This window comes from Centroberyx gerrardi, chromosome 21, assembly GCF_048128805.1.
Source record: "Centroberyx gerrardi isolate f3 chromosome 21, fCenGer3.hap1.cur.20231027, whole genome shotgun sequence".
Taxonomy (NCBI): Eukaryota; Metazoa; Chordata; class Actinopteri; order Beryciformes; family Berycidae; genus Centroberyx; species Centroberyx gerrardi.
Genome location: NC_136017.1, coordinates 5659565 through 5684211, shown reverse-complemented (window position 1 = coordinate 5684211; position 24647 = coordinate 5659565). Strand labels below are relative to the sequence as shown.

Below are 24647 nucleotides of genomic sequence, written 5' to 3'. Positions count from 1 at the left end.
TGTCTTGAATAAAGATTGATGTGCCATGGTTTTTTACTTTCATTCATTTGCACTCCTTGCCGCTAGGGGGAGCAGTGTCGCGAGTTTAATTCTGAAACCAACCCGGAAGTGTCAAGTGTCAACAAAACGCAAAACACGTGTGGAGCTGGAAGAGGATGCATGGACAGTTGAGAATGAAGCCTGTTTAACATGAGCCATGCATTAATATTATCACCGGGATATATCGCTAGTAGGCACTGAATGCACGGAATCTAAGGAATATTTAATAAAATGAAGTTCGCTTATAGGGTAAGTGAGACACTGCTAGATAGCTAACTGACTGTTAGCAACACTGGACTGCAGTTAGCCCAGATACATCCAAATCTTGTATGGGAAAGAACCTCATGTCAAACTCTATATAAAACTTTGGCATGTTAATGTTTACATGAAAGTACAACACGATATAAATATTTTTATGAATCAGTAGAGGCCACTCTTCAATTCGGCATAGATCAAATACATCAAGCAGCACTTACTTCAATAAAAATCTAAGTTTGAGATGGTTCGGCCGTTATTCCCCCCGTTTTCTTCCACCAAAATACACCGTGGGCTGCATTAACGAACAGCATGAATCGGTCGCAAGAGTTGAGTTTGTATTGAAATAAAGTGCTACTTCGTGGGTGATCTCTATGCCGAATTTAACAGAAGATCGTATTGAATCGTAAACTGTCTGAAGTTATACTCTACCGGTCATGTAGGTTTGCCGGTAAGCAAGGAACTATTGAATTGCCAGATTTTTAAATGGAGTTCGGCGTCAAGTCTTCTCCATAGACGAAAGAAGGCAACGTATCGGTGTTGGGCTGCACTAAGAAAATACTCTTCTCTTCACTCTAGTTTTCCAATCTGTACGGAGCCGTCTATCGTCAGGGGAATTTGAGTTTTTCCAAAGATGGCAACACCGTGATCAGTCCAGTAGGAAACCGGATCTCTGTCTTCGACCTGAAGAAGTAAGTAAGCCAAAAATAAATGAAACTGCTGGACGATGAAGAGCTCTGGAGATGCTCTCATGGTGTGTGTGGTGCATTTTTCTGGGCTGGTTTGGGTCTACTGAACCTCCCAGAGAGAGAAGTAAAACATCCTGAGTGTACAATTAATTGCACAATTAATCAGCACTGGATTAAATGACAAAATACAGAAATTCAAATATGAACTGCTGTTACAGTAGTATTGCAATTTTATTAGTGCATTTCACAGTTTAAATATCCACAAAAACGTTACAAGCATTTGGCTGCATTAAATACAATTTTAACAAATTTGCAAGTGCTCCTAATTTAAAAAAAAACATCTGGAAAGAAATGTAGTTGCATGATCTGTGAAAATATTTGAAAATTGAAAGACAGTCCTCCTGCTCCAATTTAAGATGATGTTGTACCTATGCTCCTTTTTCAATATTGCAGGTAGTATGGATTAATTTTCAGGAGAATATGCTACTAAAATGGTCACGATATAAGAAACCTGACTTTCTTTTGTCAGTGTGTATTGTCAGTGTAAACAAACATTCCCCTGCTGTGTGACATCTATCATCTATCTGACTTTTATCATGATAAACCCAAGACTGAAACATTTCCCTCTCTGTCCTCAAGCAATACATCTGAAACGCTGCCAGTCTCCACTAAGAAGAACATAACATGCGTGGGTCTCTCTCCCGACGGGAACCTGGCCATCCTGGTGGACGAAGGTAAGAAATACACTCAAACTGCCATTCCTTTTCTTTCCTTTTCACCTTGCCAACTCTATGTGATGGTTGATGATACATTTGTGGAAAAAAAATAAGAAATTACATCATAATTCTCAGTTTTAGTTTATGGGTATGTGTCTGTGTAAAATTTAACTTTTGATATTCTTTTATGAACTATGGACCACATTTGATTGTAATTTCAAGCAAAAATAATCTCATTCCAAACATTTATTTGCAGAAAATGACAGCTGGTCAAAATCCCCAGAATACACAATCTCATTTTACACCGAATAACGTAAACGAAATAAGTTAATACCCATAAATAAATCCTAAATATAACAATGTCTTCGCTTAGGAAGGGTTTAACAATCAGTGTTTAGGGGGGAAAACCGTGATTCTTTATCACAGCTTGGATGCGCCTCGGCAAGCTCAATCAATACCTAATCAATACCTCATTAAGCTGAATCTGGTGCGCTGGTGGTGGAATTTAGCAAGTACACAGAATGGCTGGGGAACCATTATAGAAAAATACAGATAATCCAAAAATATGAGCTATTTTAGAGCTGTAAATATAGTTAAACGGAAGATAGTTTTGGTGCTGTTGGGAAAAAATAAAACATAATCCAAATGTGTGTGTGTGTGTGTGTGTGTGTGGTACAGATGGAGCGGCGTTGCTGGTCAGCCTCATCACGCGGGCCGTCCTGCATCATTTCCACTTCCACAAGCCCGTGAGCAGCATCCGCTTCTCACCTGACGGCAGGTGAGCAGCTCAGCAGGGAGGGAAATCAACAGCGGCTGCAAAACCACTGAGGCTGCATCTGTTTCTTATGTATATTTTAGTTTGGATTTATTTTTCCACCCCCCCCCTGCAGGAAGTTTGTTGTGACGAAGGAGAACGTGGCGTTGATGTACCACGCTCCCGGGAAGCAGCGGGAGTTCAACGCCTTCGTGTTGGACAAGAGCTACTACGGCCCGTACGATGAAACCACCTGCATCGACTGGACTGACGACTCCAAGTGAGTGAAGGACGGACGATTTGTTAGACGCAGTAGTTCACAGGAAGACTTTTTCCTTTGGTTTAGGGCCTGGCTGTTAATTAGGTGAACTCTCAAGATGAACACACACCAACAAAAGGAAATTAAGGAAAAATGCATTCTTATCTAGGTATATTTTAGAAATATTTTACATGTTTTGGCAATATTCTTTTATCAATTTCATGCCACCCTTATGAGGTTATAGTGCAACCCTGTTGGTGAGAAAATATATTATTTTGCATGGACAGAAGAGTTCAATTTTTGTCATCTTCCTGGGTTATAAAATCTAATACTGATAACAAATACTGTTAACTGGGGAGAAATGCAATATATGTGCCAGTAGGTTTTTTGGTGGGGTGTGATTAAATGAAATGCAGATAATTGGGAATTTATCTCTTTTTGGATTTGAAAGAAAAACGACAGGCCATACTGACTGCTTAAATTGACCGTCATTCAATATAAATCATAATGATAGCCTTCTTAATTGCTAAATAGCATTATGAAAAAGACAAATATACACTGTGTTTTGAAATTTACCATGAATAATTGTTCCAAAATAATGAGTTTATTGGAAAATATATTGGTGCGTTATTAGTTGAATATAAGTTGTTACCGATCTATGAAATGCTAATAGCAACCAATAATATTGAAGCACTGGTATATTGGTCTTGACCCAAATCAGGTGTGAATATGATGCCAGCTGGTTCAACTGTAAAAGCTTCATTCTACTTTAAACTCCCACTGATCAGTCCAGAATCCTAAATGAAATGATGACTCCCTGGTGAAGTTGTGAATTTGTCCCCCTTTCCCCCTCAGGTGTTTTGTGGTTGGCAGTAAAGACATGTCAACATGGGTGTTTGGTGCCGAGCGCTGGGCCAACCTCATCTACTACTCCCTGGGCGGGCACAAGGACCTGATCGTCGGCTGCTTCTTTGAGAAGGACAGTCTGGATGTGAGTTTATATTTCCCTCCGTTCATCTGTTGTCGTTATAACTTCTTATATCCTCTACATGTTATAACCTCTGTGTTCTCTGAGAGGAGTCGTCACTTAAAGAGAAAATAAGAGGGACTGTGTTAAACCCCAAAGGGAACACGGATCCTTGCAGCTCCAAATTAGAGGTATAGGTTGGCAAACAAAGAGTAAAAGGTATTGAAAGATATGAATAAAAAGCTAACTGAAGATCTTGGTAAAAACACACAAAATATTAAGGATAGAGTGTCTTTATGCTGATAAAAGTAAGAGTTTCTACTCGCTAAATAGAATCTTCACTATGATGGCGATTGACAAATGTACTGATGTTTGCAGATTTACAGATTTACAACCTAATTTCTTTTTATATATCATTTTTTATTTTCATTTTCCATCATGTACACAATATATACAATCATACATACACGATACATGACATTTAAGACAAATACAAGCAAAATGCATGGCAATAGACAAAAAAAATTGCCTCTTTATGAGTCTTTAAGAAAATAGAGGAAGCTTTTTCATATCTCTCTTGTTTCTTTATCATAATTATCTAACGTTCCAGTTAACGTAATTTCATATGAAGTTGTTTCAACCAATAAATCCTTCCACTCTTTAAAAAGTGATACCTTAGTGTTGTTTACCTTAGTGTTGTTATAATGCGACAGATTTACAACCTTATAACATTTTTCATTCGGTGGATATGTCATTTTCATTTTTCTCCCTGATGTGTTTTGCCGTCAGCTGTACACGGTGAGCCAGGACGGGACGCTGTGTGTCTGGGAGAGCGACACCGAGCTGGACGGCCTGGTGCTGAAGAAGAGCCAGCAGAGAGCCAAGTCCCAGAAAGAGGAGGAGGAGGAGGACGAGGAGGAGGAGGGAGAAAAAGAAGAGGGAGAGGTCATCAGAGGGAAAGTTGAAACTCCCAAAGAGAGGGAGAAGACCAAGAACGTCCGATACAAGCAGAGGAGCAAGTAAGCGGACACAGATTTCAATAAACAGCCAGAGGAGACGCATAAATCTGATCTTATGAATCATATCTTAAAAATGAGAAGTGTAACCACAGCCTTTGCCCTGATATTGTGGGTTAAATTACCTACAATCTGACAGAAGTGCGTAGTTAATCAAAATCCATTTCCCTATCAGTCCCTCAATATCCAGTCTTGCTTGGTTTTTAAAAATGTTTTTTGGAGTGCTGCCTCTTCCACATCTTTCATGGATTTGTATTTGTAAGTAAGTCTATAGAAAGCTATATGAAGACGCACACCTGCCTTATATTGATTCCTCATCCCTAAAGATAGAGTATTCAATCGATTTCCCCAAGCACAGCAGCTCCTTACGCTCTGGGAAACCTTCCAGAGAAACATTTGAATGTCCTTACCTTGACATTTGGACACGGCATTTATTCTTTTCTCCGCCGGGCAGTTGCTGTCACAAAGTTTCTGTGCTTGTCCCTTGGCTGCTCTAAAGCTGTAATAGCATTGTTAGCATTTCTCGTGATAAACAGTGTTTGCTGCTAGCCTGCAGCCAACAAGTGAGCCTGCAGCTAGGAGCTCCTGTTACTTTTCATGAGGAATGCCAGCAAGCAGATTTTTTGGTTAATTAAAGTGCCAATGAACTTCTGGCAAGGTGTCTGGAGAAGATAAACGGCAGATGCTGACTCAAAATGTCAAAGTAACCCCAACTTTTAATTGATAATGGCCTCCAAAGATGCCTCCTGGCTCTCGCTGCCTCTTCTGTGTCTTATTTGTTTAATGTCAAGTGTCTGAATGTGGAAAAAGGGGCAAAAACATGGCGATTTTAGGAAGGTGACAGAATAAGGTACGACCATGGAATATAACTCTCCTTATCCTTTTTTCCTCACATTCTCGTAGACATTTCTTCAACAAGGAGGGAGATTTCAACAACCTGACGGCCGCCACCTTCCACAAGGAGACTCACATCCTGGTTACGGGTTTTGCCTCTGGAATTTTCCACCTGCACGAGCTTCCAGAGTTCAACCTGATCCATTCCCTGAGGTGAGAGACCCGCCTGTCAGTCAAGTCAATTTAATACGGACTTAAGTTCCTTGTTTTGTACACTATTATGAAATCAGCTGAATGGGGGAACTAACTCACCAGATATTTGGCTATTTGTATGTGTGTCCCTCCAGCATTTCGGACCAGAGAATCGCTTCAGTGGCTATAAACAACACTGGGGACTGGATTGGCTTTGGTTGCTCAGGTAAGAAGTCACTGTTTCTTCTTATGTTGTACAGTACAGAGTTGGGTGTAGTATGTGCCCATTAAGGCCAGCAAAGTGTTATTTGACAGGTGTAACATGTCTTTAGGCCATATTGCATAGAGTAACTGGAATAGTGTAATGAACTAGAGAAAAGAAGGTGATAATTGACAAAATTTGTGTTGCTGCTGAATAAGAATGACTTGCAGAATTTGGTACATTTGATTGTCTAACATTTAAGCTTTGTATCTTGGGGTTGGGGGTGTTTATTTACAGGGATGGGTCAGCTGCTGGTGTGGGAGTGGCAGAGTGAGTCCTACGTCTTCAAGCAGCAGGGACACTTCAACAACATGGCCGCCCTGGCCTACTCTCCAGACGGACAGTACATCGTGACAGGAGGGGATGACAGCAAGGTGAGCGCTCCGTTCCTTCGACTACAGCACATTTTGAGCATTCATACATAGGTGTGGAAAAGCAGGGGAAATTCATTTGCTAATTTCCAGATCTTGAAAAGACTGAGAGTTGCACCAAATTCTGGGAAATATGGAAATATGGTGTTGTTCAGTCTCAATACACACATTTCTACATATTTTATGTAATTGTTGCACTGTCATTCCACATATTGTGATATTTGTTACTGTGAAGAATAATCTTCAGCTAAAGAGGGATGTCTTCAGTTGTAGAGGGATATGGGCTAGTTGAGTCATATTGAACATTTACTCAAGCCAGTCAAATTAAGATCTGGATAAAGTAGGGAATTTTGAAATGGAAAATACATGAGCGCTCTGTTTTGCATTATGTATTATGGTTATTCATCAACACCGATACAGATGGGGAATATCAGTCTAATGCCAGGCTAAAGTACCCCATAATATCCCCAATACTCAAATCCGCTTCCAAGAACAATGTGTAGCAAGTCAAGAATAAAAAAAAAAGACTTAATTTTCTCCCTTTAAACATATAGAGGGATGTTAGCTCTTGCTAATGGAGGAAAATTGATTTTTATTTTAGTCATTCTTCTAGTCATTCTAGTCCTCTGAATTGGTATTGGTTCATTCTTAAATTAAACTAAAATACGAATGCAGATGATTGAGCATTTTCATTTCCATGTAGCTTTACCAAGCTGTGTTGTTGAGTGCTTTATATGGGTGGTAAAAAATGGAACAAAGCCTTCGCAAACTGTCATCGCATGTCAAGAATATTGAGCTTAAAGGTATTATATGTGAAGAATTGCAGCTAGTTGTTCTCGACATAGACAGAGTGCTAAACGCCTGCAGTATTTGTGCATTAAAACTGACCAGGATTTCATTCTCTACAGGTGAAAGTGTGGAACACCAACAGCGGCCTCTGCTTCGTCACGTTCACTGAGCACACCAGCAGCGTCACCAACGTCACCTTCACCTCCAGCGGCTTCGTCATCGTCAGCGCTTCTCTGGACGGGACGGTCAGAGCGTTCGACCTTCACAGGTGACGGACGCACACACTTACACTTAACCCGTTTCACTTGTCCGACTGGAGAGAGATGGAGAGTGAGGGAATGGGAGTGACACCTGGAGAAATGGAAAGAGTGAATTTGAGTCTTGCGCATAATACTGTATGAAACTATCTTATGTTAAGCTTTGAAGCAGTCAATATAGCTGAAGACTGTGTTGTGCATTTATGGACGCACTTTACTAATTTTCTACGCGTACTGTAGGTACCGAAACTTCCGGACGTTCACCTCGCCGCGGCCCGCGCAGTTCTCCTCCCTGGCAGTAGATGTCAGCGGGGAGCTGGTGAGCGCAGGAGCCCAGGACTCCTTTGAGATCTTCATCTGGTCCATGCAGACTGGCAGACTGCTGGAGGTAGGTGCTTCCCCCCCCCCCAATCTCTGCAGGACAGGGCCGACTCATTTTTCATTCAAATTTTATAGCGCTCCGTTATATATACAAACCACAATGCCACCCTAACTTGTTCCTCCGTATGATCGTCTAGGTCCTCGGGGGCCACGAGGGTCCGGTCAGCTGCCTGTGTTTCAGTCCGGTCCAGTCCATCCTGGCCAGCGCCTCGTGGGACCGCACCGTCCGGCTGTGGGACATGATGGACAGCTGGCAGACCAAGGAAACGCTCCGCCTCACCTCTGACGGTAATTAATGAAGGGCAGCAGCACTGTTTGGCTTATGAATGGATGAGTACATGTTGTTTGTACAGATGTTTCCCACTGGGACCACACATGTTAAAAATGTGTGCACTCATGGTGTTGTAGGACACTTAACAAAAAAAAACCAATATACACCAAAAATAGCATGTTTTTGTCAATAATACTAATAATAACTATACTTTTATACATATCAACAGACCATAATCTGTAGTGAAGAAAGTAAATACGTTGCAATTCAGCCAAATTGTGGAAGCTGTTGAGTCCAATCAGACCATAATTCATGGCAATGGAGCCAGATTTTGTCTCTTGATGACATCACAGATTTCAGTATTTGTTCGCTGGTTTGAAGCTTTCTAAAGGAGTTTTTGTGTTCATAAATTCTGATTGAACTATGATTATAGTAATAAAATCTGTTTAAGGGTGGATTTTCATTGTAACAGGGTTCGTACGCACGTCTAGAAAGTCTCTAAAAGTAAGGAAAATTATTTTGATCATTTCAAGGCCTTAAACATTTTGGGAATTACATAAAAGTCCTGGAAAAACAACTCTTGTTCAGTTGCCAAACCCGTGACCACAGATTTTATGTAGCTGTAGACTCACTCTCTACAGCTATTTGTTCGACCTATTTGTCGTGTTATTTGTTGACCTAACTGACATGTAACTGTCATGCAGCCTAGTCACAATCAGAACACTGAAATCTTCAAATCCAAGAAATTCCGGTCTGGAAAACGTACAGTATGGACTTTGCAGTGGATAATGTGTAGTTTCACTGTGTTTTCCCCAGGCTTGTCGGTGTGTTACCGGCCTGACGGTCAGGAGCTGGCGGTGGCCACTCTGGACGGTGAGATCTCTTTCTGGAACCCGCACACCGCCGCGCAGACCGGCTCCGTGGCCGGCCGCCACGACCTGGAGATGGGCCGCAAAGAGACCGATAAAATCACCGCCAAGCAGTCTGCCAAGGGCAAGTGAGTGGAAAAGTTCACTTTGTTGCATTTTGTATTCGGTTCGTTTAGTTTCACACTGCCCAATTACAAGTAAACCAGGGCTTGTAAACAAAAGTTACAAGTTTATTGGACAGAGGTTCGGTAAGCTGACATCCTGCCAGGTTAGAGATTTTGGCGATTCCTGTAACTTTAGCTAATCATGATGGACTTGTCTGCGCTCTTTGCTGTAATTTCCCTTCTCAGGTGTTCATACTATTTAAGAACACATGAAGAAATAGCTGAATATGAGCATCAGTCCAGACTTCATTTTGTTCTGCTAGGCTTTCCAAGCAACTGCTGGCTATTAGATGTTAACATCCGTCTCCTTCTACTCATAAACCCATTCCTCCATTTCCAAATAATCTCTGGATGAATTTTTGATTTTTGGCTATGGGACTTATGATAGAATTTGTTTGTATTGGGCGTTGATTGGGGTTGTGTGTCATGCTTGTGTGTCCAGGTCCTTCACGTCGCTGTGCTACTCTGCGGACGGGGAGTCCATGTTGGCAGGAGGCCAGTCCAAGTTTGTCTGCATCTACAACATCAAGGAGCAGATCCTCCTGAAGAAGTTTGAGATCTCCTGCAACCTGTCCTTTGATGCCATGGAGGTACGGGCCTTTCACCGTTTTTAGAGCAACGCATACAGAAATCTGAAATATTATGCAATGGGTAGGACTTGGTATCTTCAAATATAGACAGTGATTCAGAAACAATTTTTTTCGTTTTGTGTGCTGACATGAAGTAAAAGTCAATAAGATAATCACTTTTAATGCAAAGTTCCTACTCAACTCTGGAATGTCTAGAAATATATGGACAAACAATTTGGTAATGCATGAAAAAGTAAAAGAAAAATATTGTCATTCAGTCCCAATTTACGTGCAACTACATATTTTGTGTCATTTTAGAATTCCTGCCTTCTCAAATATTATGATGTTGTTGTAGCAACAATAACATACTTTAAATGCTTTTGGACATCTGTATTTTCTCATTAATATCAGTCATATTGTAGTTATGGAAAAAAACATAATCGCTGATATAGCAGCAGTTTTAAAATGAGTGATTTCACCATGATTTCTTGACAAGTTGAGTAAAAAATGAGGCCTCTATGATGTCTAATTTTGACCAATCTTGCCCAAAACATGGCAATTTTTAGTCGTTGGAAAGTCCATGAATTTGATGTGGAAACCCTGTAATGTGTGTTGTGTTGTGTTCTTCCTCTGCCTTCAGGAGTTCCTGGACAGACGGAAGATGACGGAGTTTGGCAGTCTGGCTCTGGTGGACGAGGGAGCGGGGGACGGAGACGGGGTTCACCTCAGCCTCCCTGGAGTCAAGAGAGGTGCGACGCTCACTTCAAAACTCTCTCTTATCAGCCAGATTCAGAATTATTTTATTCATTATTGACAACATGACAAGGGGACAGAGCAACATACTGAGCAATAGATAGTAGACAATAAAAATCACTCTACGTATACACATTCAAAATTTCACTGTTGTCATGTAAAAACCTTGTAACTCCAATTTGAGTGATTTTCATATTTTCACGTCAATTGAGAAAGTTTTCTGTTCTCTTTGGCTGATGAAACCTTTTCAAAACCCCATTGGATAAACTCAAAAATGCAATGTCATCAAGCTAAAAACAAGGCTGTTGTTCTTAGTTAACATTTTGGAAATACAAGGTTTTCATCAGACAGTTTAATGCTATCTGCATGTTGAGATTGAACAGCACATCTTTCCAAAAAAAAAAGGGTAAATTACCAGAAGAGGGACTAAAATGACTTAATGCCTCCCATCCCCTTCAGTCTACTAGTGGATTTTCTCTAGCTCTGCTCCATGTGCTCACTGCAGTCTTCTCCCTCTGTGTCTCTTCACAGGCGATATGAGCTCTCGACACTTCAAGCCGGAGATCCGAGTCAGCTCTCTGCGGTTCTCCCCTACTGGTGGGTAGCAGAATTACACCTGAAAGAGTTTTCCCCCCAGAGAAGTTGACATGTGGCAGATTTGTGATGCCATGGCAGAATATTCTACAGCACTGTAAATTGTGACACAAGATATGAAAACTTTGACTACAGGAGAGTATGGGAAATGAATTTGATAGTTTCCAAGTCTTGAAAAGATTGGGAATTTTGGAGAAAGAAAAAAAAGAGTTTACACATGACTGCACGTTTTATGTTCTTGTAGACCCACTGTCATCTCAAATACTGCTATATATGTTGTTAAATAATCTTTATCTATAGAGTGATGTGGCCTAGATGACAGACCTATTGCCCAGTCAAGATAAATCCTACTGAACACCGACCAAAACCTTCAAATACAGTCCAAAATTGAGGAGTTTATCTGAGGAAAATGTGTAGGAACCCTATAATCAGAGTTTAGGTTTCATGACTTAATCAGCCAACCCAAGCCGTGTTAGTAACCTTACTAACCTTTTTATTTTATTTTTTTTTGTGTTTAGGCAAAAATAAACCTAAGTGGAGTGTACTGTCTGAGTGTACTATTTTCTTTCTTTTTTTTCTCTACTGTTTTCTCTCTGTCTCCTCTCAGGCCGCAGCTGGGCGGCCACCACCACCGAGGGTTTGCTGGTCTACTCTCTGGACGGCTCGCTGGTCTTTGACCCGTACGACCTGGACCTGGACGTGACGCCGGCCAGCATACGCAAGCAGCTGCGGCTCCAGGAGTGGGCGGCGGCCATCGTGCTGGCGTTCCGCCTCAACGAGCGAGCCCTCACCCAGGAAGTGCTGGAAACGGTGCCGCACAAGCAGAGTGAGGGAAACAGCCGGCTTCTGATCAGCTGGCTGCTTGAATACTGGAATTAAGAACCATTTAGGAGGCAGTGCTTTCCCCAAATTTACTCCAACATCATTATACTGAAAAGGACAGGATGCTGTACTGTTTCCAGCTTTGACTGAGAAGATATTTGAGAACTACAAGCCGCAATGGTGGAGTAAAAAAACTACCCACAATGCTAAACAACACAAGCGAGGGTAAAATTGACCAAAGATGGTGTAGCAACTGATAATGTAATAACTTGTCAAAATGAAGAAGAAAAAAAAAGTCCCTCTAAATTGGTTGAAAATGTAATAAAACTTGTTAACGTAATACATTTTCAGATAATGCATTACTTGACAAAATGAAAAAAAGTTTTATTACATTTTTGACCCATTTAGAGGGACATTATTTTACTTTCTGACAAGTTATTACACTGTCCAGCAGTTAAAACGTCAGTTTCTACAGACAGTAAATAACAATGTGACATTAGACAAGCACTTTGGCAGCAGTTTGGTGTTGAAATTATAATGTAGTATGATGATACTTTAACAGTTTATAATATACAGGATGGTCAGTAGGAATAGTATTCACTGTTGGGATTGTGTGTGTACTGAACAGACTTTGGACACTGAGATTATAACATCCTGGTGACAAGTGCTAAAAAGCTTAAGAGGCAACTTTTAATATCCTGTTATGAATACTGGCAAAATTATTGAATCAATAAGTTATTGATTAATTTCTCATCTTTTTGCACATCAGTGAAACTCAAGGATGTTCAATCAAGCGCTTCAAGTTTGTTCATGATTTAGATGTGTATTACACCTTGCTAAATTAGGATTTACAGGCAATAATGTTAGTAGTATGTAGTTATTTTTCAGGTTAACCCTTTCTTAGTAGATGTTTTTTTTTTAATCATTGGCTATTAATTTACTTTGGCTGCATTTTGAGCTGAAAATACCTGAATGAATAAGGACATTGGTGTACATCTTTGTCCTTTGCGTGTATGGATTGTGTGTTTGTGTGCATGTGTGTGTGTGTGTTTTAGTCCCAGTGGTGTGCGGCTCCCTCCCTGACGTGTACGTTGAGAAGCTGCTGGGCTTCGTGGCGGCCTCCCTGGAGAAGTCGGGTCACCTGCAGTTCTACCTGACCTGGGCCCAGAACCTGCTCATGCTGCACGGACAGAAACTCAAGAACAGGTGGGGGGAAACCCGCTCCTTAAAGACATTAACCCTTTAAAATGAATGCATCAGTAGTGCTGCCTGGGTATAAAATGACTGCACCAAGGAAATCAATGGAGTGTGGTGTGATTCTGTTGAGGAAAGCAGATGGCGTGTACAAATGTTACACAGAAAATAACCAGAAGGCAAACCTCCACTAACGCTGAACAAATCTCCAACTTGCAAAGCTGCAGCCTCCGTAATGGTTTGTTTGTTAATCGTTTGTCTTCCGGGTTTGATTTTCTGACAAAATAGCACTTGAATGCAACGCTGTTTGGCATATGAGTTGGAAGTCCCGGATGTCAGACTTTCCCACTAGCACTCTTTTGTGTATCACTGCTTCTGACACTTCCGACACTGATTGAATGGTGGTTAAATACGCTTATTATGGTCTTAATGTCATAGGCTTTTCCATTCAGAGTGACTGACTGCACTCGATTACTTTTTGTTGTGCAGGTCAGGAGCCATCCTGCCCACCCTCCAGTCCCTGCAGAAGAGTATCCAGAAACACTTTGACGATCTCTCCAAACTGTGAGTCTGACCATTTTGACACATCAAAATATCACTCCACTCTTCACAGCAACAGATATCAGAATATGTGAGATGACGGAGGTGTAAAACCACAGAAAATGTGTAGTCATGCGTATAACAGGACAGTAGAACAATATTTTTTACATACTTTTCCAAACCTTTTTTGCAGTTTCCAAACTTTTCAAAACCTGGAAATGACCGAATTCGTTTTCCATACATTTCACACACATTCAAATTCACCAATCTGGTCATTTCAGCCAGCCAGTCATTGTGTATGTGTGTTTTTTTTTCTATGCAGGTGTGACTTTAACATGTATAACATTCGCTACGCGGTGGCCCTGTCCAAGCAGCGGGGCATGAAGAGGGCAGCCGAGGAAGACGTGGAGGAGGAGGAGGAGGAAGAAGGGCAGGAGTTGAGCGAGGGGATGAGCGAGGCGTCTTTAGAGGATGTGGGCATGGTGCTGTAGGCTGCAGCCTGAAGCTGATCCACCTCACTCCATCAACATGACAGATATATCACCATGAAGAGAGAGTAGTAATACTGGACTGTAAAGAAAACATGTTTCTGTGTACCTCAAAAGATAATGTTTGTGAACATTTTTTTATTAAATTCTTATATAAATTGATTAAGATTTGCAAGGTTTGTATTTTCTTTGGTCTGCATCCAGTTTGTGAAAGAGGAAATGAAATCTCAGACGTTATAAGTTAGACTTGTTGCACGCAACCAATCTGTACTGTGAAGAGCGAAGATTATGGCAGGCACTTGGTTTATTACCAGAAGGTTGCCAGTTTGAATCCCCAGAGGGACTCCATAAAAGAATAAATGGGAGTCCCAAGGGTGGCTGGAAAAGTTAATGCTGTTTTCCCTCAACAGCTGTTGTTGATGTGTCCCTGAGCATGGCACTGAACTCCCAGCTACTCTAGTGAAGATGTTCAGTTTCAAACTGTGGAACAGAACTGAACATTATATTTTCAGTAATTGTCCAAGCAGTTGTACAAACCATGAAGACTGTAGTTATTGGCTCTAACCTTTTCCGTTAAAAACAATTGTGAAAACTTTTGTATTTGTCAATGGGCATATGAATGTGCATTTTATAAGGTATGAACGCAACCAGGAGGGGCGGGCGCCGTTTTCACTGTAAAGTTACCTTTATTTTACTTTTTACTCTTTCAAAAGCGCTTTACAAGGTTAAAACAAGATAAATATACAAAAAGGCCAAGTGCATTACTAAAAAAGTTTTTTAAACAGCAGTTGCACTGAAAGGCTGTAGAGTAAAAGTGATCCTTTTCTTCAGTTGTTGAATAACATTTATATGAGATGTCACAGAAACCGAGACGTATTTCATTTTTATCCTATTCTAAACATTATTATAAAAAATAAAAAATAAAAAAATAAATTACTCGCCCTTTTCAAGACCCGGAAGTGTTCGCTGTAAGTGCCGGCGGGGCGGAAGAGGCGGAGTGTGAAGCAAAATGAGGGAAAATAAGAACATGTCCGAGTCCCCGTCTCAAGCGGGAAAGGAGATGCCGGCGAAAAAACAAAAACTGAGCAGTGACGAGAATAGTAACCCCGACTTATCAGGAGATGAGAATGTAAGCAGTCTAACCGTGTTGTTTGTCCGATGAAAGGTGTCCTTATCGCAGCTGGCTAGTTAGCATTATGCTAAAGTAGCCAACAAGCTAAAGTGGTCTGTAACGGTAACGGTAGCTAGCAGCTTTGTGCAGCTGTGCCGGCTGAACTCAACAGTAGACTCAGACAGCTGTTTATTAATATTAATTAGCTGTAAACACATTTCTCCGCTTCTAAACTACATTACACATACTAAGCTTTCTGCCCGCTGACTCAGTTTTTCATTGATACATACACATTCACGTGTAAACATTAGCACTAGCAGCTAACTTTACTATAGTGGATTTGTTGTGAATTGTGGCTAGCAGTGTTAGCTCTTGTATCAAGGTGTGATAGGATGACTTGCAGTGATAGCTAACTGTCAAAATGAAGTGAAATACATGAATAAATGAGGCTCTGGCACTGTTTACCTCCCCTCAACATCACAGACAGCAAGACGAACACCAGAAAATACAAAGCCAAAATGTGTTACAAGCTTCATGCAAGGATGAAGTATTTCCAACTTAATGCCTCTAGGCTTTTGGAGACTAATATTGATACAGCAGTTACAGCTAAATTCAGTAACAAGCTGCAGAGATCCATCTATGACTGTTATGGAAATGGTATGGTAGGCTATGTAATGCAAATCATACTTGGACTGGCAATGCCCCCGTTCACAGAGGCACATGTTTGAAAAGCATGAAATTCTTATGCCCAGGAATCACATCTCAGCATCTGAACAGTAACACCATTTATGCAACTGACAAACAAAATACAAAATGATGGTTTTATAATTTTGGCATCAATGACAGGGTGTATCAAAGCTATTGTGGTGATGAGCGGTGATCCAATGCCTTATTAAGGCTCAGGGATGGGAGTTTTCATTTTGCTTTTTTTCTTTCAGGATTTCAGACTTGTATTCATGACTGCCATTCATTCCTGTTGGTACTGCTTTCACTGTGTGTGTTTGTGTTCTGTAGAAGTTCACAGAAAACTCCCTGAAAACCTAACTGAACTCTCTGAGGGAATGTATTATCGTAGTTATTTAATAGCAGTAAAACTTATCCAACAAGAAGCACTTGATAAACGTGACAGCCTGTGTACTTTGTCGTTTGTAATGTAACAGTATGTCTGTATAAATAGGAAATTAGCTCCAGACAACAGCTAAATACTGGTAACAAGTCATCGTTTGGTGTTTTGTGTAATTATAATCTCATCATATTTGGCTGTTACAGTCATGAAGGTTGTTGGTAAGTTCTATCCGGCATACAGAAAACGTTTGTTTCGTACCCTGATGTCCACTTATTGAAACATAAACCTGGAAGATTTTGGATGTTTTCTAACGGCAGCTGTACCTTCGTCGCATTTGTAGGATGATGCCGTCAGCGTGGAGAGTGGGACCAACGTAGAGCGCCCAGACACGCCTACTAACACTGCCAACGCCCCGGGCAGGAAGAGCTGGGGCAAGGGCAAGTGGAAGTCCAAGAAGTGCAGATACTCTTTTAAGTGTGTGAACAGCCTGAGGGTAAGAACAGCAGCCAGCCTGCTCTCTGTTGAGTTAGGGATGGGACAACACACAAACACACACAAATCACATAAAGTGAGGATTTGTTTATGCTTTTATTTCTTTTGAGCCCAATTAATTCCTATTCAGATATTGTTATTGGAAGAATTGTGCCAAAATTCATTAAGTAGCTTTTTTTGTTGTTGTTGCATTTCATTGGCATGAGCACTAAATGAGATGAATGAGACACTGTTATGTTACTGTCAAATAATAATAATAACTTAACATCTTTTACCTTACATCCTTTACCATCCTTTAAAATCCATCCTTTACCTTAAACACTGTGCATTCAAGTTTTTTTTATTTTTTACCATTCTGTATTGGGAGCATGTTAATTATTTTCTTTTGAGCTGTGTTGAACGTATATTGAACTGAAACATACATCAGACTGTGACTATTATGAACAGGGTTGGAAATCAACACCTGCCAAATACTGTTCAAACTAACTTTTCGTCATCCCAAAATCTACCAGCCACCATAACTATTCCACCAGCTAAGTAGATTTTTAGAGTAGAACAGGACTCCAAATGATGTCCGATCGCCTGCCGAAGTGGCCAGTAGAGTAGACAAACTCAGTAGACACGGCCAGGTAACCACCGTTTGTCAGGCGGCCGGTGTTAATTTCCCACCCAGAGTGTCGTTAATGATCACACAATAATTTCCACAGGAGGATCACGGCCAGCCGCTGTTTGGAGTTCAGTTTAACTGGCACAGCAAAGAGGGAGACCCGCTGGTGTTCGCCACAGTCGGGAGTAACAGGGTAAGTGATGTTGAAGAGGCACTGAGAAATGATGAAGGACACCTATGCTATTTTTAAATGGGGGTTTTTCTTCTTGTAGGTAGCCTATACCATCAGGTGGACGACTTTAAATTTTGTGCATAAGAACCTTTTCATGAATTAGTCCCATGTATGCCAAGTGATTTAAAAAAAATACTGCTTGTATTGGCATTTTCATTTTAGACTCTTCCCCTAATCCTGCTGCTCCACTATTGGGCTGCTGCCTTTTTAGCATTAATGGTAATTTTTTTTTTTTTTAGTGCATCTTCGCTTATGTGCATTGTTGAATATTCGTCGTTTGTCTGCAACTTATGCAACTATTGTTATGATGCTGTATTCTTGTCCATGTCCTTCTTTTTACCTTTTTTGTTTATTGAAGTCCTTTCACTGTCAGTAGCACTACCTGGTCAAATTAAAGTTAAATAAATGTCTTGTTCCATAGCTAACTTGTCATGGTCTTTTCCTCACCAGGTAACTCTGTATGAATGCCACTCTCAGGGAGAGATAAGACTCTTACAGTCTTACGTCGATGCAGACGTATCCTTTTCACTCGCTTCAAATGCCTTTTTAAACTTGTTTACTCCTCATTGGCTTAGTTAAATCCAAACAGTGACTGGATTAAGATATGGTAATACTTCAGGTGATAAAAAAAACATGCAACATGCTGTAGACAGCTTTAAAACATTGGACACAGTAAAGACAGAAACAATAAGAACTTAAAACTGATAACTTTTGCCTTTTGCCATAGCCCCTTTAATATATGTGTATACATAGTCATACACATTCAGAGCCATCATGATCATGTAAAGCCCTGTTTTTCTCAGCTTTGAATGATTAATTGAAGTGGTTGGAGAAGTGTGTTTGTGTCTGGAAGATCATTGGTGTGAATCCAGACCAGCTAGGAAAATTTGGGTTGGGGAAAATTGAATATCAACTGCTCTCCCTTACCAGCTTAGAAAAAGACAGAGATTGTGGGATTTTTTTCTTAACTAACGCTACGCAAAGGCAGACGAGAACTTCTATACGTGTGCCTGGACCTTTGACACCAACACCAGTCACCCCCTGCTGGCCGTAGCCGGGTCCCGCGGCATCATCCGGGTGATCAACCACATCACCATGCAGTGCATCAAGGTACAGTTCATCTATCCTGCTTAAGATAAATATATACACTACCAGTCAAATGTTTGGACACACCTGATTGAATGTACTATGTTCTTCATTCTCTTAAAGCCATTGTGATCTAAAGCCTTATGCTTAAATGCTTGAAATTATTTTTTTAGACAAATATAAATAGTGAAGTTGATCTTATGTATGAATTTCTTTCCAAAGCCTTTGCCTTTCCATCAAGGCAAAGGGCGGCTACTTTAAAGAATCTAAAATATAAGATAGTTTTGATTTGTTTAACACTTTTTTGGCCACTGCATAATTCCATTTGTGTTATTTCAAAGTTTTGATGTCTTTACTGTTATTCTAAATTGCAAATTGCCTAACATTCATTGTCAAGGTTCAGAAATTGAATTGTTCTTTTTGTCATCTGAGTAGTAACATCCTTCAGAAACTGATACATGTATATTAGAAATAATCAAAATCTTGGAACATCATAGATTTCATTTTATAGCTCAGAAAATGTAATACAAGGTGATTCTGTAAGTAATATCCTGCTCTTTTTTCTTTTTCTTTTTTTACTCTAGCATTATGTAGGTCATGGGAATGCCATCAACGAGCTCAAGTTTCACCCAAGAGATCCAAATCTCCTCCTGTCTGTCAGCAAAGGTAAACTACAGTATAAATAATAATAACAAACTTAGTTTATATAGCACTTTTCAAAACTTAAAAATGTTTTACATACATTGGATATTCTCTCTCTCTCATCCATTAATTGCTGCTGCCCTCGTCTTTGTGGCACAAGCAAATCTCCAAAAGTCAAGAATCAAGACATCAAAGTAGTTGGATACAGTATCACAATTTTATTTTTTTAAGGTTTACTAGTCATTGGTCACTGTGTTTTTTTTGCATCCTGGTAGTGGTAGCAGGCTTTTAACCAGAAGTTGCTACTTCAAATCTGCACAAAAGTGAATGAGTAACACCCATAACACATATGACATATGACTTTATTTAATATATGGGTGGAAAGGGGGTGTTACTCATTCACTTTTGTGCAGATTTGAAGTAGCAACTTCTGGTTAAAAGCCTGCTACCACTACCAGGAGCTGCTAATGCTAAAGTAATTGGAATATAAGGATCAACAGCAACGTCTCTTCTATTTTGGTCATTTATGTTAAACAAAGTGTTGGCGATTTAAGAGGATTTAATTTATGAGAAGTGCCACTGTTTCCCTATGGCTCCCTCTTATTTTCATGGTTTAATGGTGGATAAATTATGCTGGTATTTGTATGCAAACTTCCAGACACACAAACCATAAAGTCCAATTTTACCTCGCAAAGAACCATTTGACTATGGCATGAAAAAGCTGGAGTTTTCTTAACTATCCAGCGATGATGATGATGTCCATCTGTCTGATAGAGATGAAAGTGACATTCATACCACTTATTAAATGTAGTTTTCTTTTAATGAAATAATTGAATCCTAGGATTTTTTTGTGCTGTCCAAGATCTACATTGGTTCATGTGTGACTTGGTCTGTTTCCTCAGATCATGCCCTTCGTCTATGGAACATACAGACGGACACGTTAGTGGCCATATTTGGAGGCGTGGAAGGCCATCGAGACGAAGTCCTGAGTGCTGTGAGTGTCGTTTGATTACACTTTGCATTGGACCCTCTTGGATTATGAACAAACCACAAGCGAGAGATCGATTTTGATTTGTTTTTTTAATCCCACTTGACAGGACTTCGATCTCCTGGGTGAAAAGATCATGTCGTGTGGGATGGACCACTCCCTAAAACTGTGGAGAATCAACTCGGAGAGGATGCAGAAAGCCATTCGTGGGTCGTATGAGTACAATCCTTCAAAGACCAACAGGTAAGAAAAAACTTCTTAGCACTACTGTCTGTATGGTGCGCTGTAGTGAGGTAGAGGGGACTGGAGAATTGTGTTTTTTTTCTCTCTCCATTCACTGCCATTATATGGTGAAACAGGTCTGAAAATCACATTTCTCGTACATAAACGAACACGAACAAAGCTGATTCTGACAAGATATTAAAACAAACTAGTCATTCTGCTGAATTGTTTTTAAGTGAATCACCTTTCAGTTTGAACAAGTGTAACACTGAAAACCGGTCGGAGGAAACTTATGCCGATGGAACAAAGAAAATAGTACATTTATCAATAATTGTAAATGGGCGAAAAAAGGTGGGAGACAGGACAAAGCGGATTCTGCCCATAAATTAAAAAAAACGAGACTGTCGCCTGGTTACAAAGAAAATTGCCTTTAGGGGATCAAATAAGTGCATACATATGGGGATTTTAATAAATTCCATGGAGACAGGATTTCATTAAATAACAGCATCAACTTAAGATATCTGGGCAAGTTTCTTTTGGTCTTTCCAAGTCGTCTTTAGCCTGGATGGGTCTTTTGCCATTATTTCTGCATTTAAAGAGTGTGTGTGTGTGTTTTCCTCAGGCCATTCGTCTCACAGAAGATTCACTTCCCGGACTTCTCAACGCGGGACATCCACAGAAACTATGTAGACTGTGTGCGGTGGCTGGGGGATCTCATCCTTTCCAAGGTAAGAACTTTTTGGGAACTGTTGAAGACACTGGGAAAACAAGTTTTGTCTGACACACACTTTGGCTCTTAACAAATGCTTGTTTGGGGGTTCTTTCCTATTCTAAAAATCACGTTTGTCTGGTAAAATGGTGAAAGTGTTTGATGCGCTTTGGACCCCAAGAAAAAGTTAATTTCTTGCCCTCCCCTGAATACAAGTTTTTAAAATGCAGGATCAAAACATTACTGTTTTTTGTTTATAAGCTATAGTCCGGCATGCAGAAGCCTCTGCTTCTGTCCCTTTTTAGTTGTTATCTTTTCTGTTTCTTGTTCCGGTCTGCTTTCAGTCTTGTGAAAATGCCATTGTGTGCTGGAAACCGGGAAAGATGGAGGACGACATCGATCGCATCAAACCAAACGAGTCGAACGTGACGATCCTCGGACGCTTCGATTACAGCCAGTGTGACATTTGGTACATGCGCTTCTCCATGGACTTCTGGCAGAAGGTGACGTATTTATTTTTCTGAATGGAGCCGTTTAACAGGGTTCCTATGTGGGTGTGGAAATGTTGAAAATCAATCGGATGATCTCAAGGACGTGACACACATGACTACGCATTGTTGTGTAGCTGCTCACCCACTCTCAGCAGTTGAGAGTGGGTGTGCAGCTGCAGTATTGGTGCAGACATTTTGCAGTTTACTGCATTCTCACACTTTTGTCTTTTTTTTTTTTAAACAAATACCAATAATACAACACAAATTAATGGAATATTGTCACTACAATCATAACCAAGCCTTGGTAAAATATACACTTTATGAAATGGATTGACAAGAGAAAATTGTTATGCATCAAGTCTTATCAAAATATATTAAAGTCTTCATTTTCTTGTTTTCAATCAAAGTAAGCATTTGTAAAAGAAAATTATAATCTTGATCAATAGTCTTGATGATCTTTAGAACTTTTTGCATCTTTTAATAAAATCCTGAGTATTTTCAGCTACAATCATGAAACATAAAATCTTCATATACAGTAATACACAATTAATTGTGCACATCTTGGTGCACCTTTTTCATTTTTGCCTGTTAGTGAAGAGCTATTGTGTCTTCTGTCAAACTGATTTACAGATGCTGGCCCTGGGAAACCAAGTGGGGAAGTTGTATGTGTGGGACCTCGAAGTGGAAGATCCACACAAAGCCAAGTGAGTCAGTCTGAGTAGCAGTGAGTGGAAGAGAGGTTATCACATAACAGATGGGTCACGTGTTCGATTCCCATCAGCAGCGTTGTGTCCTTTCAAGCAAGACGCTCCTCACCTTCCTGTTCACTCACTGGAAGTCACTCTGGATAAGAACGTCAGCTAAACTCCCTAAAATGTGAAATGTAATGTAAAACCCCTTTCACACCAGACCTGTGAGCCGAGAAATACGTGGGTCCAACATCAGTGTGAAAGTGAAAGTGCTGAAATGATTCGTCAATCCACAGAAAATTCATCAATTATAATTCTGATGATTAATCGTTTTAGTCATTTATCAGGTAAAAATACCAAACAGCTTAACAAATGCTTTTCTCTGTTTCATATCATTATAAAATGAAAACTTTGGGTTTTATGGCTGCTGGTCAGACTAAGTCAGCAATTTTAAGAATCACTTTGGGCTCTGGGAACTTGTGATGGGCATTTGTCATTATTTTTGTAGATTAAGTGATTTAATCGATTAATCTGAAAAATAATCCATAGATTAATCAGTAATGAAAATAACAATTAGTTGCAGCCCTAGTCCATCTGGATAATTCAAGTCCACAAAATAAACCTGATCCAGATCCTGGTCCAAGATCCTATCATGATCTTGATTTCAACCATATCGCCAAACTGCATCACCCGTAGCACTTTCCTGTGAACAAGGCTCGGTGTGAATTGCCTCCTACATGCAAATGACTTGGATCAGCATATTATAATATATTCCCAGGTTCAGTGTGTGAACGCTGCTGGGTAAGAGCCGGACTGTGTTAGCTAACGTCCTCCTCTCTCCTCTCTCTCGTCTCTTCAGGTGCACGACCCTGACGCTCCCCAGATGCACATCGGCCATCCGGCAAACCAGCTTCAGCCGCGACAGCAGCATCCTGATCGCCGTGTGCGACGACGCCTCGATCTGGCGCTGGGATCGGCAGCGCTGAATGTATTCGGCTGCGGCACCTTGACCGGACGACTTTGGTTGTGTTTCTGACCCCTCGCAAACGTGTTGCTCTGTCGTTAGATCCTAGCATCTGCACAGATCTACACTGCAAAAAAAGTGTCCATCTTGACGTTTAGTCTCATATTCAGTCTTAACATTTTAATTTTTCCTAAACAAAGTGAAGGAAAGTTATTTTTTTGCCCGTGTTGTGAACGGATATCTGTGAAACTTCATGGACAGATCGGCCTTGGACCGAGGAACAATTATTTAGATTTTGGTGGTGATTCAGATAGATTTCCTCCTTTTTAGATGATTATTGATTTTAAGCCGTAACTATACAACTAACGGAGATGGAGTGCCTTCTAGTGTCCTATGCAGTTTCTTTTTTTTTTTTTTTTTTTCAGTAATTTACTAGATTACTCAAGATCACTGCACAAGTATCAGGAAAATGCTTTCTCAAATTCTTGAAATCATCAGTTATCTCACCCCACTGGCCGATTTTCTCATTTGTTTTAAGAAAAATAAGATTTTAAGACTTGATAGTAGATGAAATGACTTAGGATGGATTTTTTTTTTTGCAGTCTAGCAACGTTTATATCCAATAGCAAACACAAATTAAAGGGCAGAGCTGTTGTTTTTAGAGGATAATTTTTTTTCTTGAGTTTGTCTTACATTCCTTTGCGTCTTTTATTATGCCCACCTGGATTGTTTTCAGTGCTTTCATGAAGAAATACGCCCCAACACATCCACCGCTCCCACAGGATCCCACTGTTGGGAACTGCATCATTTACAGTATGCCGTTGACATTGGAGGCTTTATTGAATACACTCAATAAAAAATGTTTTTGTAAATGAAACAAAACTTAGTCAGTTTTCCATGTGCAATTCAACGTGTTAAAAATCAAACCTAATATCATTTTAAGAGCCTTCTATTAGTTACCAGGCAAAGTTTCTGATTCTAAATTAAATGTTAAATATAGTCAGCTGTATGGGCTTTACAGGAAGTATTGAGAAGAAGCATAAAAGGATAAATGCAATCAGTTATTTCTATAGCAAGGAGAAACGAGGCATAGTTGACATTTGGACGAGTGGTACTTACAATGTAAAATCCATTAAATGGCACACAGGCTTTTTAAATTTAATTTTCAACTTTAACCCTGTAATTGAAGTCTGCTAAACCTGTCAGAGCGGGAGGGGGATTTTGGTCTTTTGTCTTTACTGAGTTCCTGTACTTCAATTTATTTGGACTTAAATAAAAACTATTTTTCTACAGATACCATGGT

At 40.1% G+C, this 24647-nt stretch overlaps 2 protein-coding genes across 3 annotated transcripts in view; both read left to right on the top strand.

Moving 5' to 3' along the window:
- The first annotated feature begins 146 nt into the window (after positions 1-146).
- pwp2h (PWP2 small subunit processome component) lies at positions 147-14207 on the top strand. Its single transcript, XM_071923707.2, has 21 exons — positions 147-288; positions 874-986; positions 1623-1717; positions 2378-2477; positions 2590-2733; positions 3568-3703; positions 4469-4698; positions 5599-5742; positions 5877-5947; positions 6221-6357; positions 7263-7411; positions 7641-7788; positions 7919-8069; positions 8869-9049; positions 9528-9675; positions 10295-10403; positions 10939-11004; positions 11609-11827; positions 12879-13029; positions 13507-13581; positions 13880-14207. The coding sequence occupies exons 1-21, from the start codon at positions 271-273 to the stop codon at positions 14046-14048; spliced, it is 2754 nt and encodes a 917-aa protein (XP_071779808.2). The 5' UTR covers positions 147-270; the 3' UTR covers positions 14049-14207.
- Positions 14208-15038: 831 nt separating this feature from the next.
- eed (embryonic ectoderm development) overlaps positions 15039-24647 on the top strand; it is a 296858-nt gene continuing 287249 nt past the window's right edge. The window contains exons 1-12 of one of the 2 annotated variants that reach the window (XM_078290992.1): positions 15039-15174; positions 16563-16715; positions 17422-17514; positions 18004-18069; positions 18538-18663; positions 19224-19305; positions 20184-20275; positions 20379-20512; positions 21114-21219; positions 21545-21703; positions 22322-22395; positions 23240-23408. In XM_078290992.1, the coding sequence (XP_078147118.1) occupies positions 15055-15174; positions 16563-16715; positions 17422-17514; positions 18004-18069; positions 18538-18663; positions 19224-19305; positions 20184-20275; positions 20379-20512; positions 21114-21219; positions 21545-21703; positions 22322-22395; positions 23240-23366 (1332 nt within the window). In that variant the 5' untranslated portion in view covers positions 15039-15054 and the 3' untranslated portion in view covers positions 23367-23408. Of the gene's footprint in view, positions 15175-16562; positions 16716-17421; positions 17515-18003; positions 18070-18537; positions 18664-19223; positions 19306-20183; positions 20276-20378; positions 20513-21113; positions 21220-21544; positions 21704-22321; positions 22396-23239; positions 24639-24647 lie in introns of those variants that run through there. The other variant, XM_071923708.2, reaches the window with a different exon arrangement.

Excerpts from the sequence above, each read along its gene's own strand:
- pwp2h (XM_071923707.2), top strand. Across the intron at positions 2,478-2,589 it reads CGCTTCTCACCTGACGGCAG|GAAGTTTGTTGTGACGAAGG; the intron begins GTGAGCAGCTCA and ends CCCCCCCTGCAG. Across the intron at positions 13,582-13,879 it reads TTTGACGATCTCTCCAAACT|GTGTGACTTTAACATGTATA; the intron begins GTGAGTCTGACC and ends TTTTCTATGCAG.